The sequence below is a fragment of the Leuciscus leuciscus genome, assembly GCF_965113295.1.
Source record: "Leuciscus leuciscus genome assembly, chromosome: 22".
Taxonomy (NCBI): Eukaryota; Metazoa; Chordata; class Actinopteri; order Cypriniformes; family Leuciscidae; genus Leuciscus; species Leuciscus leuciscus.
Window position 1 is genome coordinate 36,363,996 of NC_138746.1, and position 19,806 is coordinate 36,383,801.

At 41.3% G+C, this 19,806-nt stretch overlaps 1 protein-coding gene across 2 annotated transcripts in view; it reads left to right on the top strand.

Moving 5' to 3' along the window:
* Positions 1 to 19,806, top strand: part of tp53bp2a (tumor protein p53 binding protein, 2a) — a 52,072-nt gene that overhangs the window by 31,377 nt on the left and 889 nt on the right. For both annotated transcript variants that reach the window (XM_082153754.1, XM_082153755.1), the window contains 5 exons: positions 3,487 to 4,229; positions 6,082 to 6,217; positions 6,841 to 6,976; positions 10,438 to 10,604; positions 16,440 to 16,639. In XM_082153754.1, the coding sequence (XP_082009880.1) occupies positions 3,487 to 4,229; positions 6,082 to 6,217; positions 6,841 to 6,976; positions 10,438 to 10,604; positions 16,440 to 16,639 (1,382 nt within the window). The remainder of the gene's footprint in view (positions 1 to 3,486; positions 4,230 to 6,081; positions 6,218 to 6,840; positions 6,977 to 10,437; positions 10,605 to 16,439; positions 16,640 to 19,806) is intronic.

The following is a 19,806-nucleotide window of genomic DNA, read 5'->3' on the forward strand; positions in this document are numbered from 1 at the left end:
TATTGCAATTTTTTTTTTTAAACACTAGACCATCGAGAAAGTTAAATCATTCACTTATACAGACTGTACATGATGTATAAGATGAGTCATATTTACAAAAACAAATTATCACATCTTTCTGAGTTTTATTTCAGAAGCATCATACAATATTACATTCTCTAGAATAAATGATTCAATAACAAATACATTTAACAGTCACTTGTTGCCTCTTAGTGGTGAACCAATGTAAGCGGCTCTCCAGTGTGTTTATTTTTTTTATTCGCGTCTGAACAGAAGAAATGGAGGTTTACAGCTCAAAGAAGGCGGAGCCTCAGAGCCACACCCACCTGTTACATCATCACCACACTGACCAATGGGAGTTCATAGGTGTTTACCAGCCATAACGAACTTAACCAGAAAGATCTCCATATGAACTCCCAATTTGAACTTTGTTTTGGCCTGATTTTGTGCAAAATGACATCACACAGGTCAATTCAAGATTTTGTTAATCTAGCTTGCTATTGTACACTATGAATATTGTTGGCTCCGTGACAAATTGCTTGTAGGTCACTTTGGATAAAATGCTTAAGGCCCGTTCACACTAATGCCGATAACGATAAAGATATAATAAAAAAAATAATTCTCAATATTAAAGAATAACAGAGTTCACACCACAGATATAATGATAATGGCTCAGAGAAACAATATCGCTGATGAACGACAAAAACATTGACAGCCAATCAGAATCCATCCTGCTGTAACAAACTCGAGTGTTTAAAGCGGCAGACAAGCACGAATAAACAGAACGATATCGTCCGCTGGTGTGGACGCTAATAAAGTTATCTTTATAGTTATCGTTCTTGGTGTGAACGGGCCTTTAACCCCCTGAGGTCTACGGTATCGCCGGCGATAGCAGCTCGCTTTTTTTTTGTCAATGTTTTTGTCAATGTAAAAGAAACTCATAACTACTCTGTTGACTTTGATTTTCCATAGGAGTTTCATACATCAATCGATTCTGTTAAATGTGTATTATTTTTGTGTATACTCACAATAAAAACAAAGTGTTGTGCTTTTTGCCAAATCAAGAAAAATAAACACGAAGCGAGTTCTGCCTTCTCTCTGCCAGTGAAGTCCATTCTGAAACGCGTCCGAAAATGAACAATAACTGAGCGAATACTCAGTCAAACAGGCATACAGAGACACAGGCATGAAGCTTGAATTTTCTTCTTTTAAATGAAGTAATTTATATAAAAAACAAATATTCTAATCTTGTGAAATCTGTATTAAAAGAGAGCGATTCCAGTCGAGCTCATCTCATCTCATTACGTTTTAATCGGCCCCGCCCACGGAGAGCGCGCGCTATTCAAACGCAAATGACTGAGACGATCCCATACAAACTGTGAACGCCCACATATCAGCTCGAGAAAACACATCAAGTTTATTCAGATAAGTGTAGTTGTCTACACTGTCTCGCAGCGCTGTGAGGAATAATAATAATGGAAAACTTACCTCAGAAGTGCTGGTATTTCGAGGAGCAACGGATGGAATAATGTAGTAAGTTTTTTTTTTTCATTCTCAAGTAAATCGCGTTTCTGTGTGAATGAATGAACGCAGAGATGCGCTGTTTACCACAACTCGCAAAAAGACGGTTTAAATTTGAATTGCGTTTCTGTGTGTGAATAAATGATCTGCTTTTAGCAAACTATTTAGCTATACTGAGTAAAATCGATTGAAATATGTTGAAATAAAATGTATTTGTATAAGCAACGTATTAAACTGCAAATTAACATTTATATTCCTTATAATAAAAACGAAAGACCTATGTTACAGACATATGAAAGACAACATTTCGTTGATTAGTTTTGGATAGATTACACATTTTTACTGTAAAATATCTGCCACCTCAAATAAGCTTTTGTTTGCCAATTTTTGCTAATATGTTAAATATAGTATGTTTTGTCAATGTAGGCTATATTCGAAGTTTGAAATATGTATGATAAAATGTATACTTTAGTTTTTACAAAGAAAGATTACACTTCAATTGTTGTTGTAATTGTAACCTTTTTAATAAAAAAATATATATTTACAAGGTAGATGTAAACAAATTTTAAAAGGTAAATATAAGCATTTTCTTTAAATAATTTTTATTGTGTTTTATTATTGACAAATTTGGGGAGAGGATACATATTCCAAAACTGAAAATACAGTATGAGAATTAACTGCACAATTAATAGACATGTTTTCCTTGGATATTATACAATTTGCAAGCAAAATTTGTAAAAAAAAAAAAAATTGACATGCTTCCAACTGTGAACCAATTTGGTAGAATATATATATATATATATATATATATATATATATATATATATATATATATACTGTATATATATTGCTCTTGCATTCTTTCTTGTGGCTATAGGTGACACACCTGAATGAATGGCTCATTAGGTATGCGGGCCCCATTGTCTCCTGAGGTGTGAACCACTACATATGCATGATGCTGTTGAATGGTTGACGCCCCTTGCGCATATTGCCTTTACAAACAAAAAGTGTTTTACAAGATTTAAATCAATGTATTGTGTTATGTGAATGATAAGGGCAGGATGATTTTCACATCATTTTGAAGAAAAAATTCTAGGCAAAGACACCAATTAGTCAAAAGTCTTATTGACACGTATTTAGTATGTGTTTTGTGGCCTTATTTCAGAAACTTTAGTTTTTAGTTTTTTCAATAACCATGCATAAACATTATTCTCTCAAAAATACAAACATGTACATGCATGTTGCTCACATATTATGGTAGCCCTGTTTGTGCTAAATAGAGTGTAATTATACCTTTGCCATTAATATGTTTATAAGCAACTGAAAAAAGCACAAATGTCAGGGCATGTCAGAACATCTCAAGGACCCCAAAAACCCCTCAGACCTCAGAGGGTTAAAGGTGCAGTGTGTAATATTTAGGAGGATCTGTTGACAGAAATGCAATATCATAAACATAACTATGTTTTCAGTGGTGTATAAAGACCTTACATAATGAACCGTTATGTATTTATTAGCTTAGAATGAGGCGTTTCTCTCTACACACACCGCGGGTCCGCTTACATCGGCATGTTTCTACGGTGGCCCTAAACGGACAAGCGTGTTTCGTCACTATGTTGTTCTTCGTGTACAGAAGCTTCAGCTAAAGTCAGCGAATAAAACACTGACACAATGATGAACAAGTGACAATAATATTCACAACAACACATCGTTTCACTGAATAATTAAGTAAACCTTATTTCTTAATTTATCTTTGTAAAGAAACATTGTTGTTTAACTGGCTACTCTCTGCTGTCTCAGACGACGACATCACTTCCTGTCGGCCACTTTAACTTCTGTTGGGTGCAGTTCGCAACCTCACCACTAAATGCTGCTAAAAATGACTCAGTGCACCTTTAAGAATGTAAAACTTTTTTTAAATTGTGATTAATTTTTCTTTAATTTTTCATCATATTCCTGTCCATGTAGTTTACGGGAAGCCAGTGACGTCCACAGGCCAGCCGTCTCAAAACCAGCTCCCTGAGAACCCGTACCTGGACCCTCCCAGTGTCCCTGAGACCGAGAAGGACCACAGTCCTGCTCCCGAACCCCAGGAGCCCGAGCGCATTCCCAGACCCCTCAGTCCCACCAAGCTCCTGCCCTTCATCTCGAACCCCTACCGCCACCAGAGCGACGTGGACCTTGAGGCTCTCCGCAAAAGACTCTACAACGCGCCGAGACCCCTGAAGAAGCGCAGCTCCATCACGGAGCCCGAGGGCCCCGGCGGCCCCAACATTCAGAAGCTGCTGTACCAGAAGACCACTCTGGCCGCGATGGAGACAACAGCGAGTCCTGCGGGAGACGAGGAGAAGGAGACGCCGGCAGGAGCTGAAGGAGCATCACTCCAGGGACCCAAACCGACAGAAACCGAAGCAGAGGACGTCCCTCCTCCTCCTCCACCACCGCCTCCACACCCAGCTCCACAACACCACGCTGCGATCTCCCCTCCACCTCCGGCCCAACAACCCCACGCTGCGATCTCCCCTCCTCCTCAGCCAGCCAGCCCTCCTCCTCCTCCTCCTCCTGCTCCTGCTCCTCCTGCTGAGAGCCTCATTGAAGACTTCCCTCCCTATCCTCCACCACCCTATCCCAGCGGAGCCGAGCAGGAGCCTCCAGAAGACACCATCAACATGAAGCCACCTGAGGTCACCGGACAGGTTCGCTTTCCACCCGTAAGTCCGATCTAGCGAACACTTGATATTGACACATATTTCAATTCAATTACAAAGATTTCCATTCACAGGTTTGCAGTGGGATTCAATTTCAATCTCGATTCAGTTCAATTCACAGGCTTGTGATGTGATTCAATTTCGATCTCAATTCAGTTTAATTTGCAGGCTTGCGATGTGATTCAATTTCAATCCCAATTCAGTTCAATTCACAGGCTTGCGATGTGATTCAATTCCAATCCCGATTCAGTTCAATTCACAGACTTGCGATGTGATTCAATTCCAATCTCGATTCAGTTCAATTCACAGACTTGGGATGTGATTCAATTCCAATCCCGATTCAGTTCAATTCACAGACTTGCAATGTGATTCAATTCCAATCCCGATTCAGTTCAATTCACAGGCTTGCAATGTGATTCAATTCCAATCCCGATTCAGTTCAATTCACAGACTTGCAATGTGATTCAATTCCAATCCCGATTCAGTTCAATTCACAGGCTTGCAATGTGATTCAATTCCAATCCCGATTCAGTTCAATTCACAGGCTTGCAGTGTGATTCAATTCCAATCCCGATTCAGTTCAATTCACAGGCTTGCAGTGTGATTCAATTCCAATCCCGATTCAGTTCAATTCACAGACTTGTGATTCAATTTCAATCCCGATTCAGTTCAATTCACAGACTTGCGATGTGATTCAATTCCAGTCCCGATTCAGTTCAATTCACAGGCTTGCGATGTGATTCAATTCCAGTCCCGATTCAGTTCAATTCACAGGCTTGCAGTTCAATTCACAGGCTTGCAATGTGATTCAATTCCAATCCCGATTCAGTTCAATTCACAGACTTGCGATGTGATTCAATTTCAATCCCGATTCAGTTCAATTCCAATCCCGATTCAGTTCAGTTCACAGACTTGCGATGTGATTCAATTTCAATCCCGATTCAGTTCAATTCACAGACTTGCAATGTGATTCAATTCCAATCCCGATTCAGTTCAATTCACAGACTTGCGATGTGATTCAATTCCAATCCCGATTCAGTTCAATTCACAGACTTGCGATGTGATTCAATTCCAGTCCCGATTCAGTTCAATTCACAGGCTTGCAAATTGATTCAATTCCAGTCTCGATTCAGTTCAATTCACAAGCTTGCAATGCGATTCAATTCCAATCCCGATTCAGTTCAATTCACAGACTTGCAATGTGATTCAATTTCAATCTTGATTAAGTTCAATTCTGACTTTGATTCATTTGTATATGTATCCGGTTCAGTGTTTTTCTCCAGTAATCTCTGTGAACTGAAGCTGTTACTCTACAGGAATCCTGTCAGTCGCTGCATTACTGTAATATTACAGGTTACAATTAACAGCTGATCTGAATACAAACATTTAAATTACACTCAAGGCAGTTTTTTTAGTAATAAATGTAATGTCGTAATTATGTTTTTACTCTAATACTCAAATATAAACATTTCATGATGGATTTATTCAGACATACTAAAATATAATGTGTAGTGCATAAATGTATCAAAATGTTCTTCTCTAGAGCTATTATTCTTTATTTTTCTATTTCTCGAGTTATTAACTATCGAGTTTATGGTCACTGAATGTGACTTTGTTCTCAAGCTGTTAATAATCTATATCGGTTAATCAAAATGAGTAACACTGAATGCTATGTGAGAGTGTGTGTGTGTATACAGTCTTCCAGTGACCACGCCCCCTTGCCCCAGGTGTTTAAACCTCCTAAGTATTATAATATCCAATTTAGAGTGGCAAAGGGATTATGCGCATCCCGCGCTCAGTGTCTGTGAACTGCATGAGTGTAAGTGTGCGATGTGTGTGTGTGTTGTGTGTCCAGGGTAAGAGGACGAACCTGCGTAAGGCCGGATCGGAGCGCATCGAGCACAGCATGAGAGTGCACTTCAATCCTCTGGCTCTCTTACTGGACTCGTCTCTGGAGGGAGAGCTGGATCTGGTGCAGCGCATCATACACAAGGAAAGTCACATTTCACACTTTATACCTGAACATATACTGGATGTGTGACTGATGGATTATTAGTGTTTTATTATACATTGCTGGTCAAAACTGTGGAATAATTAGGCACCTTCATTTATATAGCGCTTTTAACAATGCAGATTGTTTCAAAGCAGCTTTACAGTGATAATAGGACATTAATAGAACAGAGATTGTTTTGGCTTTACAACAGCTCTAGAAGATTGTTATTGTTAATTAAAGTCCCCCTGTAGTCAATAATTGTATCCTAAATTCAAGTATTATATTTGTTTTTCAAATAATAATTACAGATCAAATATTCGTGCACAGCCCTAGTTAAGAAGATTTGTTTGAGCACATGGCTTGTCATGTTTGTTTCTATGTGCCATGTGCTCAAACATAAGAAGACACAAACACACAGCTAATGAGAACAGTCAGATGCCGCATGTTCACACAAAACACGACATGAAAACACAAGCGCGTGGTACACAGAACACACACGGACAGAAGAGCGAACTCGAACCACACGCTCACCAAACCAAGAATAAACAGACCGTAGTAGTGACAGAACCCTGACAGTAATATAATAGATACAATGAATCTTTTTGTTTGTGTTGACCCATCAGGTGGAGGACCCGAGTCAGCCGAACGACGAGGGCATCACTGCGCTCCACAACGCTGTGTGTGCCGGTCATACCGACATCGTGAGATTCCTGGTTCAGTACGGAGTCAGTGTGAACGCGGCGGACAGCGACGGATGGTGAGACGGGCTTCACACACTCACACATAGGGGTGTGCGATATATCGTCTGCGATAATATCCTGATTCAGGGTTCGTACGGTCATGAAAAACCTGGAAAAGTCATGGATTTTTAAAATGGCAATTTCCAGGCCTGGAAAAGTTTTGGAAAATGAATAAACTCATAAAGTTTTGGAAAAGTCATTGAAATTTGTTTTTCAAAATATCTGTGTACTTGAATTTGTTTAATTAATAAAATTGGGGAAACAAATTGCAATACTTTTTTCGTTTTACTGTGCGTTCACACCGGACGCGAATAGCGCGTCAAATTCGCGCCTGACGTGTCTAGAAATTTACGCGCGTCAGAGGCGAAATGACGCGTTTCCATTAACTAAAAGCGCTGAAACGGACATGAAAGGGGACCCATTTCTTTTGGCCCATCTAGTTTTAGTCGCTGTCCTCAGTGCCGCAGAAAAGCGCTGAAACGGACATGAAGGGGAACTCATTCAGCGCTTTTCTACGGCACTGAGGACAGCGACTAAGTAGCCACACCTGTGTGGCTCTTGTGTTGCTGTCATCAGCTCAGTGCTTCAAATTAAAATAAGCTGCTTTGCATTTTCATATAGCTTCGTATGTGCCTTTCCATTACAGATTTGAGCAAAACTTTTTTTTTCTTCTAAATATCGATAAATAACTATTGCAAAAGGATGGCGTTTCCATTAACCGACTAAAACTTTTTTTTTTTTTTTGCGATCAGTCATTCCAAAAATCATGGCAACGGAGGACGTTAGTAGGTTTATATCTCACCCACCGCCCTACAAATTATTATTATTAATGTCTTATCCAAGTATTAATGTCAGGGAAAGACCCTTATGCGAACGGCACATAGGCTATATGCTAAGTTTCTTCATGTTTCTCCCTTGATTGTGGCATTTCTTTGAGAGTAGGCTATCCCTGTATTGTTTCTTTTATGAATTTAATAAGGAACCCTGCAGTGGTGTAGTCTAGTTTTTTGTAGTGAGTATACTCTAATACCCCCCCCCCGCACGCCGCATACTCACCCATCCCAGAGCGTCACCCCATAAGCACCACCACACTCACTAATATGCATACTATGCATCGACATGTAATTGAGAGCATTATGAAATACTAAGTGTTATCAACATGTTAATTTATTATAAGCAACACAAAACTTTAACAGCCAATGACATTTACCGCTGGGGAGGCTGGACTGATTTTCTACTGTTTAGTGTTAATCACCATCTAACTCAGTCAGTTAAGAGCTACCTTTAGCCTTAGATGTTAAATGAATAATGGTCCCTGAAGCACAGGTTTTATCAGCTGACAATTTTCACCCAAATTTTTTTTTTTAAACATTATAGGCACAAATACAAATTTACTTTTAGAAATGGTGTTTTTGAAAAAAAAAAAAGTGTTATTTTAAAATACATTTTACTGTGCAATTTCTTTCTAATTAATTTGAGTTAGACCGAACTTTTATTTTGGTGGGTTGTAGACATTTGAGTTTCTGTGTGTTTTAATAAACTAATATTATTATTATTATTATTATTATTAGGCCTGAAGTATACTCTACTGTGCAATAGTAATATATTTCTGTTAATTAATTTCTTCAAGTTATACCGATCTTTTATTTTGACAGGTTGTCGTAAAGACATAACAGTTTCTGTGTGTATATGAAACGAATGAATGACGATAGTTTTATCAAATGAAATGGTGAAATTCTCGTCAAGTGACTCTCATAGCAGCTCTGCGATGAAATGCACATGTGTAGCTGTAGCCTACATCATTCATGTCTCAATACAGTGAAACGCTGAAAACACCACGAGCGTGAGTCACCCGTGCTTCTGTGTCTGTGTGTGTGTGTGTGTAGTGGAGCACACATTGAGCGCTCATTCCCAGAGACGCGTAGAACAATTGCAGTCTCTTTTAGCTTTAATATTCATAGACACTAGTCCATATCGATATTGATTCATTGTACAGCCCTACTTTTGATTTATTCATTCAAAAATAGCCAAAATCCGTGACGTTCTGCCCTATAGCAAGTTCCATTTGTGACTGGATTCCGCGATTCGATCCGTCGCTTCGCAAACACAGACGGGGTGAATTTATGAATGAAAGTGAAAGTTCTGACACAAAACAAAGTTGTTACGTATCCTCACGCTTTTTTAAGTGGGTATACGCAAATCCTTGGCCTTTTCTAGTGGGTATACGGCGTATACCTGCGTATCACGTAGACTACACCACTGGAACCCTGGCTTTCATGTATTCTTTCTGTCCAAAAGGTCCGTGTTCTTTTGTGTCCACTCGTTTTTCCTTTAACCCCCAAATGAAAAACGAAAAATGAAGGGTTGTTGTAAGTAGGCTATTTTTAAAACGCAAAGTTGAACGCCAACATTTAAATTTGAACTGTAGGCTACACCAAATGCTGTGCGAAAAAGAAAAAAATATCGACAAATTTTCTGATTTTTGTTTATGACTTTTTGCCTCTTTGTTAAACATTTAAAATATATATGATTTTTTTCTTTTAAAAAATTTATTTGGTCTTTTATTTTCCGTGTTCACATTTATGAGGAAAAAACAATGTTACGTGACCGTTCTCCATTACGGTAATGAGTCCTCTGAGAGCGGCACTAAAAGACTTTAAAACTTACACAGAGACCTCAAACAGAAAGCACAAAGCCTTCCTAAACGAATTTCGTTTTGTATTAATTGTATCTTGATTTTAAAATGTTTCATTAACCAATTGCTTAATAGCCTAAATAAAAAGTAAATAGCAGAAAATAGATAATCACGACACAGAGGCGCCGGAGTGAACTGGATCATCCATGAACCGAAACTCAGCGTAAAAGGTAGCCTACTCTCCTCACAGACCTAAACAAAACTGAAATAGGCCTATATCTATTATCTACAGAAATATCTACTTTTAAACAGAACAATTCAAAACAAAATAAAACGATGTGCATTTCTCTCCGGCGTGTTCACTACTAAGAAGATCGCGAGTCAGTCAACTTCGTCTTTGCAGTCGAAACAGAAAATACTTGTTTATTAATAAACAATTAAAATTGAGAGAGAGAGAGAATATAAGATTAGTTTGACTAATTTTGAGGACTTCTAATGATCTGTTAACAATCTCGTTTTTTTTTTTTTTTTTTTTATGCCGTTTATCGCATTTTGGAAAAGAGCTCTTCAAGCACATTTAGATTTTTTCATCCGCTACTAACGTTACCCGCCCACAAGGAGTTAATTAACATGTATACACAGATGTTTTATGGAAAACTATGTCATGAATATTTACCTTTAAGTCATGGAAAAGTCTTGGAAAAGTCATGGAAATTTAATGGTAAAAATGTGTACGAACCCTGCTGATTGTTGTTTTAACGATGTGCAATCTGACGAGCGAGTGTGTGAGTGAGAGTGTGTTTGTGTTCCATCCGTAACCCTGTGTGTGTGTGTGTTTTCCAGGACTCCCCTGCACTGCGCGGCCTCCTGTAATAACGTGTCAGTGTGTAAGTTCCTGGTGGAGTCTGGGGCCGCTGTGTTCGCCATGACCTACAGCGACATGCAGACGGCAGCGGACAAGTGTGAGGAGATGGAGGAGGGATACACACAGTGCTCGCAGTTCCTCTACGGTGCGTTACACGCACGCACACACACACAAACCCTGTGGTTACATGTGCACAGGGCCGGCCCGAGGCATAAGCGAACTAAGCGGCTGCTTGCAATCGAGTTTTTTTTTTTTTTTTTTACATATTAATTAACTTAAACAAGTGACATAAATGAATGAAAGGATTAATAATTCAAGACAAGAAAATTCTGATTTCATGATCAATATACCTGCCTACAACTGCTGCTGTGTCTGCCAGTGTTTGAGTCATGCGCATAATCTCACGTGCATAGACAATTTGTGCGCAAAGTCACGGTAATGTAATGTTAAGCCATCAAGCCATGTCACAAAAATTTGATTTGATCAATGATTTATCCTTTAAATGTAATGATATTCAGTCAAGTCAAGTCAAGTCATCTTCATTTATATAGCGCTTTTAACAATGTAGATTGTCTCAAAGCAGCTTTACAGAGATAAGCGTATAATTTAAGGTAACAGAGATTGTTTCGGCTTTACAGCAGAGTTAAGTTATTTCCATCTAAAGTTAGTTTTAATTGATTTGCTTCCGTCGCAACGATCATTTGTTATTAAATTAGGGGCCGCTAAGACGACACCATTCCCTCTACACAGACTTTAAACGCGAACCTGTGAGAAACGCTGATGGTGTTCACATGCACATTTAGAATGGGTTCTATAGTTATGTGCGTTTGAATATACGCAGGTTTGGAATTCCCTACAAGCCAAGCCTAAACAAAATACTTGTCTTTCCTTATAAATTTTGATAAGGAATTTTATTTTATTTGTTGCTTTGGGGTAGGACCGCGAGACGAATTTTCCCGACAACGCCTTATCTCTAGAGTGGTAGTGGGATCCTCCATAGGGAGAGACTAGTTGGCACTTCAGCACTGCGTTGTCATCGGTCCAGGCGAAGGTCCTTCGTCAGATCTGGATACGGCCTGGATCCGGCAGGCTGCAGGAAAAACCTCGGGATAAACACAGACACTTAAATTAGCGTAGATGCCATTCTTCTCATGATGTAACGAGTACATTAGGATTTTTGGGAAGTGTTCCCGGTTCCGGCTCACCTACTATATGCAGCCTAACATTAAATTATAGAAGTCTATAATGTATTATGTGAAAGCTAGGTCAAAGAGATGTGTCTTTAATCTGGCTTTGAACTGACAGAGTGTGTCTGCTTCCCGGACAATGGTAGGAAGACTGTTCCAGAGTTTTGGTGCTAAATAGGAAAAGGATCTACCGCCAGCAGTCGATTTTGATATTCTAGGTATTAGTAACTGGCCGGAATTTTGAGATCGTAATAGACGTGACGAACTATAATGCGTTAAGAGCTCGCTCAAGTACTGCGGAGCTAAACCATTCAGTGCTTTGTAAGTAATCAGCAATATTTTAAAATTGATGCGATGTTTAATAGGGAGCCAATGCAGTTTTGACAGAACCGGGCTAATATGGTCATACTTCCTGGTTCTGGTAAGAACTCGAGCTGCTGCGTTTTGAACCAGCTGTAGTTTGTTTATTAAGCGTGCAGGGCAACCACCCAGTAGAGCATTACAATAATCTAGCCTTGAGGTCATGAACGCATGGACTAATTGTTCCGCATTTGTCAATGAGAGCATATGACGTAATTTAGATATATTTTTAAGATGGAAAAATGCAGTTTTACAGATACTAGACACGTGACTTTCAAATGAAAGATTGGTATCAAAGAGCACACCCAGGTTCCTAACCGACGACGAAGACTTAACAGAGCAGCCATCAAGTGTTAGACAGTATTCTAGATTATTACGTGAGGAAGTTTTTTGTCCAATAATTAGAAACTCTGTTTTTTCAGAATTTAGAAGTAGGAAATTACAAGTCATCCAATTTTTTATATCATCTATGCATTCCGTTAATTTTGTGAATTGATAAGTTTCGTTAGGTTTTGAAGAAATATAGAGCTGAGTATCATCGGCATAACAGTGAAAGCTAATGCCATGTTTCCTAATGATATCTCCTAAGGGTAGCATGTACAGAGTGAACAGCAGCGGTCCTAGTACTGAGCCTTGTGGTACGCCATACTGAACTTGTGATCGATGAGACATCTCATCATTTACTGCTACAAACTGATAACGGTCAGATAAGTATGATTTAAACCATGCTAGTGCATTTCCCGTAATGCCAACATAATGTTCTAATCTATTTAAAAGAACGTTGTGGTCGATGGTGTCAAATGCAGCACTAAGATCGAGTAACACTAATAGAGAGATACAACCACGATCGGATGATAAGAGCAAATCATTTGTGACTCTAACGAGAGCTGTTTCGGTACTATGGTACGGTCTAAATCCTGACTGGAAATCCTCGCAGATATCATTTCTTTCAAGAAAGGAACACAGTTGTGAGGATACTGCCTTTTCTAATATCTTTGACAGAAAAGGTAGATTCGAGATCGGCCTGTAATTGACTAATTCTGAAGGATCAAGTTGCATTTTTTTAACAAGCGGTTTAATCATAGCCAGCTTAAAGTTTTTTGGTACGTATCCTAGAGACAAAGACGAATTAATGATATTAAGAAGAGGATCTATGACCTCTGGAAGCATCTCTTTCAGTAGCTTAGTCGGTATAGGGTCTAACATACATGTTGTAGATTTAGATGATTTAATGAGTTTAGTAAATTCTTCCTCTCCTATAGCAACGAATGAATCAAATTTTTCCTCAGGGAGACTACAATGCACTGCCTGATGTGATACTGTAGTAGACGGTTGCATAGTTATAATTTTGTCCCTGATATTATCAATCTTATAAGTGAAGAAGTTCATAAAGTCATTACTGCTGTGTTGCTTGGAAACTTCGGTGCTTGAAGCTTTATTTTTCGTTAGTTTAGCCACCGTTTCAAATAAATACCTAGGATTATGTTTATTTTCTTCTAATAGGGTTGAAAAATAAGCAGATCTAGCAGCTTTTAAAGCCTCTCTGTAAGTAATTGAGCTCTCTTTCCATGAAATGCGAAATACCTCTAGTTTTGTTTTCTTCCAGTTGCGCTCCATGTTTCTGGCTGCTCTCTTAAGGGCCCGAGTGTGCTCGTTGTACCACGGCGTTGGACTATTTTCTTTAATCTTCTTTAAGCGCAACGGAGCAACTGTGTCTAAAGTGCTGGAAAAGAGAGAGTTAAACGTTTCTGTTGTAATATCTAGTTCTTCTAAGCTATCTGAGATGCTGAGATGATGAAACTGATTATTCAGAACAGAACAAGAATAAAAAAATAACTATAAACAAGCCAAAACGAAATAATTTAAAGCGAAAGTGAAAGTAAGCGGCGTTGGGTTCACGTATCTCTCTCATAATCAAAATGTTTCAACATTCGCGATGGATTTGGATGGTAAACTATTCTTTATCATAGGCGTTGTACTTCACTCACGTTCCAATATCGACGAAAAAAAATCATCCTCTTCACACGCGCAAAAATGTGCTTGGAAACATCACAGTGGAAGATTACAAAGCTGGAATATGGTGTGTGTGTTTGTGTGTGTGTGTGTGTGTGAGGCGTGGGCGCGATCGAACAGAAGAAACATAAAAACATACTCCCGTCATGTTCATACAAGACATCATTCAAAACTGCAAAGTGTTGCAAAACGTTGGAGGATATTTTGCAAATATTTTTTTTTATATGTTTTGTGACAGTTTGTTTTCAGAAGTTTCCAAGAGTTAGTAAAAGAGTAAAGAAAAAGTTAAAACTTTAAGTATATATTTTTTATTAAGTATTTATTTTGTATTAATACATAACCTCATTGTATTAATTTATAATGTAACATTATAGCGTGACATTGTGTCAATAATCGTCAAGCACAGGTGACTGCGTGGTGGGAGGGGGCCCCCAAATCAAATTCTGCTTAGGGCCCCCAAAAGGCTCGGGCCGGCACTGCATGTGCACCAATCATGGGATCATTTACAGTCGACTTAGTGGAGTAGTTCAATTCAGAATGAAAATTTCCTGATAATTTACTCTCCCCCTCGTCATCCAAGATGTTCACGTCTTTCTTTTTTCAGTCGAAAAGAAATTTTTGAGTAAATCATTCCAGGATTGTTCTCCATATAGTGTCTTCAATGGGGTCCAACGGGTTGAAGGTCCAAATAGTGCAGCTTCAAAGTCTCGACACAATCCAGCCGAGGAATAAGAGTCTTATCCACACAAACCAGCCGACATTTTATAACAAAATAAACATTGATATACTTTTGACCACAAATGCTCGTAATCAGATTGAAAGGTCACGCGTGACATAGGAGGAAGCACCGACCCAGTGTTTACAAAGCCAACGTGCAAAGACTGAGTCAAATGCCATTTACAAAAAAATCTTCTATAAAAAGATAAAAGGTAAAACAACGATGTCGAACGATTTTGAAGTTGGAGGAGAAAATTAGTTTTTCGCCCTTCCCTTCATTTCTGAACCGGAACACGCGTGACCTTTCAACCTGATTTACATAATGTGTGTCTCATCATTTGTGGTTAAGTATATATATATTTTTTTTTAGAAAATGACAAATGGTTTGGCTAGATGAGACTCTTATGCTGCTTTAACACCAAATGCGAATAGAGCGTCTGGTGCGAGTGATTTCAATGTTAAGTCAGTGTAAAGATGCGTTTACGCACGTCTGGAGGTCCTGCGGTGCGAATGAGGCGTGAATGAGGCGTTTAGCGCGGCGCGGTGGATGCCAATTAAGCATTTGGCGCGATACGCACGTTACACGCGAATGATTTTATTTGGTGCTTTTTGTGCATTCACGCGTTTGACGCGAATTCGTGTCTGACGCCCGAGTTGAAACATTGGCGTCTGAACATTGGCGTCTGTTCGCGCTGCGTTAACCAATCAGGAGCCTGCTTGATGCTGTCACGTGGTGAAGTGACAGGATAAACTCCCGCCCGGAGTCACTCATTCAAAATAGAGTATAGCAATATAGCAGAATATAATATTCAATATAGCAGTAAACTGAGTATCTCTAGAAAGTGAGTATATACTAGTGAGTATCACTAGAAAGAGCACCAACAGTGGTATCTGTACCACAGTTTGAAAAACATTGATCGTTTTTCAGTATTTAATATACTGTATTTAAAATTTCATATACATTTTCTAACCGAAGACAGATGGACAGGCGCTCTGCAGCTGGGATAGAGCGTGTCCTGAAGGGTGATCCTCGCTCCAATGCGGTCACTCTCTCAATGAATGCTCGATCAACATCAGCCATCTTGCAAACAGACAAGCGTCAATTTCGCTCTGGACGCGCGAATGGATTCAAAATGTTCAAGCGTCCAATTAGACGCGCTATTCGCATTTGGTGTGAACGCACAGTTAGTCTGTGGGACTATAATTTTTAAATCCAGTGAAATCAGCAGTTTTAACTAGTGTAACGAGCCATGGCCTTGCCTCACCTCTCAATGACATCATATCCGTGTTAACCTCGATTCCCGGATTTACTTCCGCAGAAACCATGGAAACACAAGACGCTTTTAATATATTATGTGTTTTATTAGACCGTTTTATCCAACTGTCTGGATACGTTCATCAACAAACTCTAATCATTGTCACATACACAGTCTTATTTTAATCTCTAGTTTTTCTTGATTTTCTGCATGTAACATGTTCTCACAACATCAGCCTCAGAGACAACAGCACAACTCAGGGTTTGATAAAACACATCAGATCCAGCCTGATTACAAAGATTACATGTAGACGAATCTTTTGTTTGTTGCTAGTAATAACTCCAGCATTATATATGACACTTATAAACTCAACTCAAGCGTCCTCAGCGGTGTGTGTGTGTGTTTGACCGCTGTGTTCTCGTGTGTGTTTGACCGCTGTGTTCACAGGTGTGCAGGAGAAGATGGGCATCATGAACCGAGGCGTGGTGTACGGCCTGTGGGACTACGAGAGCGAGGAGGACGACGAGCTGAGCTTCAGAGAGGGCGACAGCATGAGTGTGAGCCGCAGGGAGGATGAGGACGAGACCGAGTGGTGGTGGGTGCGCATGGGCAACAGAGAGGGGTACGCCCCCCGAAACCTGCTGGGGGTGAGTGACACCACACACACACACACACACACTCACGCTCTCCCACGTTAGAGTGGAGACCATAGACTGTAAAACAATATGGTCCGTGACGTCACCCGAATGTTTCTGAACAGCATTTCTGAAGCCCAAAGTGGGCGGAGCTGGCCGTCGCCATCTTGGCCGCGCGTCACTCCCGGATAAACGAAAATGTGCAGCGAGTCGGATTAGCTGAGGTGACGTGACGCTAGCAGACAGCAGACAAACGGCTAGTCAGCGGCAATCCACCTGTCACTCAAGTGGCCACGCCCTTAATTATGCAGAACTTGAAGGCTTAATATCATCTAAATGGATGAGTTATTAAAAAAAATTCACCCCCTCACAGTCGTCATGAAGGGCAACATTAGCTATATAGACCAAAACCACTTTTTGTACCAAACTGTAAACATGTTTTTCCGCTGTAAAGTTGAGCATTTTAACATGGGGGTTTATGGGATTGCAGCCGGTCTCTAGTGGCCAGTCGATGAATTGCAGTTTAAGTCTCTTCCGTGTTGGATTCAAGAGAGAGACTGGAAGGTTGCCGCTTGATAGAGACAGAGTGCATTTAGGACACGCCCACACAGGTGAGGAAACAATAGTTCACTTTCAAGTATACGTTTCGGTGTCTCACAATGGGATACGCCCCCTCCGCGTCTTCCTCAGAGGCCGTATTACATTAGGCCAGCCCCAGTTGACGTAATCTCTGGGAGTGGCTTCCCCATCCCTCAGTGTAAGAGCAGCAACACAACGTCATTACGACATTCAAAAACCTCTTCTCGCTTCACACAGCAAGACTGATCTGGTGAGACACCTCACTTAGTGCAATTAGAGAACTGGGGTTACACAAGTAACCTATAGTTCTCTTTCAAGCATACGTTTCAGTGTCTCACTATGGGATGTCCTTACTCCTGTATTGCCAGATAGCCTGCGTGCTTGAGTGTGCCTGTAAACCAGCTGGGGGCGCATGACCCTCACTGGAATATGCCTGGGGAATCGCCACCACTGTCCAGTGCGACACACGCTGCTCAGTCATCGGCTTCCCGTACGTGCTTTCTGCCAAGACACGAACAGCTGATCACTCTCCCTGAACCCTCTCCCAGAACCCTCTCCCAGAACCCTCTCCCTGAACCCTCTCCCTGAACCCTCTCCCTGAACCCTCTCCCTGAACCCTCTCCCTGAACCCTCTCCCTGAACCCTCTCCCTGAACCCTCTCCCTGAACCCTCTCCCTGAACCCTCTCCCTGAACCCTCTCTCTGAACCCTCTCCCTGATCACTCTCCCAGAACCCTCTCCCAGAACCCTCTCTCTGAACCCTCTCCCTGATCACTCTCCCAGAACCCTTTCTCCCAGAACCCTCTCCCAGAACCCTCTCCCTGAACCCTCTCCCTGAACCCTCTCCCAGAACCCTCTCCCAGAACCCTCTCCCAGAACCCTCTCCCAGAACCCTCTCCCTGAACCCTCTCCCAGAACCTTCTGCTTCTCTCCGTGTAAATGTGTAAAGCACACACTGGGAACAACACATTTAACTTATGCTGTTCTGATGAAGCAGAAGGTTGTGGATAGAAAGCTCTAGCTCAAAAGGAGTGATAGAATTAACTAAATATGCAGAATACTATGGTAAATATTTAATTGATGTGTTGTTAATACAATATATAACAACACAATATATAGGGTATGATTTTACCCCATAATTCAACATATTCACAAAATCAGTCTCTCTATAGCTGATTTACAGCAGTTTGAATTAGTTTCATAATTGATGATGTTTACGACATGAACAGTTATTGATCTGTTTATCAGTGTAAAAGTCTTTCCTGAGCGCTGTGGTTTACTCTGTACCGCTGTGGTTCACTCCTGAGCGTTGTGGTTCACTCTGTACCGCTGTGGTTCACTCCTGAGCGCTGTGGTTCACTCCTGAGCGCTGTGGTTCACTCCTGAGCGCTGCGGTTCACTCTGTACCGCTGTGGTTCACTCCTGAGCGCTGTGGTTCACTCCTGAGCGCTGTGGTTCACTCCTGAGCGCTGTGGTTCACTCCTGAGCGCTGTGGTTCACTCTGTACCGCTGTGGTTCACTCTGTACCGCTGTGGTTCACTCTGTACCGCTGTGGTTTACTCTGTACCGCTGTGGTTTACTCTGTACCGCTGTGGTTTACTCTGTACCGCTGTGGTTTACTCCTGAGCGCTGTGGTTCACTCCTGAGCGCTGTGGTTCACTCCTGAGCGCTGTGGTTCACTCTGTACCGCTGTGGTTCACTCTGTACCGCTGTGGTTCACTCTGTACCGCTGTGGTTCACTCTGTACCGCTGTGGTTCACTCCTGAGCGCTGTGGTTCACTCCTGAGCGCTGTGGTTTACTCTGTACCGCTGTGGTTTACTCTGTACCGTTGTGGTTCACTCCTGAGTGCTGTGGTTCACTCTGTACCGCTGTGGTTCACTCCTGAGCGCTGTGGTTCACTCCTGAGCGCTGTGGTTCACTCCTGAGCGCTGTGGTTCACTCCTGAGCGCTGTGGTTCACTCCTGAGCGCTGTGGTTCACTCCTGAGCGCTGTGGTTCACTCCTGAGCGCTGTGGTTCACTCCTGAGCGCTGTGGTTCACTCTGTACCGCTGTGGTTCACTCCTGAGCGCTGTGGTTCACTCCTGAGCGCTGTGGTTCACTCTGTACCGCTGTGCTTCACTCCTGAGCGCTGTGGTTCACTCCTGAGCGCTGTGGTTCACTCCTGAGCGCTGTGGTTTACTCTGTACCGTTGTGGTTCACTCCTGAGCGCTGTGGTTCACTCTGTACCGCTGTGGTTTACTCCTGACCGCTGTGGTTTACTCCTGAGCGCTGTGGTTCACTCCTGAGCGCTGTGGTTCACTCTGTACCGCTGTGGTTCACTCCTGAGCGCTGTGGTTCACTCCTGAGCGCTGTGGTTCACTCCTGAGCGCTGTGGTTCACTCTGTACCGCTGTGGTTTACTCCTGAGCGCTGTGGTTCACTCCTGAGCGCTGTGGTTTACTCTGTACCGCTGTGGTTCACTCTGTACCGCTGTGGTTTACTCCTGAGCGCTGTGGTTTACTCTGTACCGCTGTGGTTTACTCCTGAGCGCTGTGGTTTACTCCTGACCGCTGTGGTTTACTCCTGAGCGCTGTGGTTCACTCTGTACTGCTGTGGTTCACT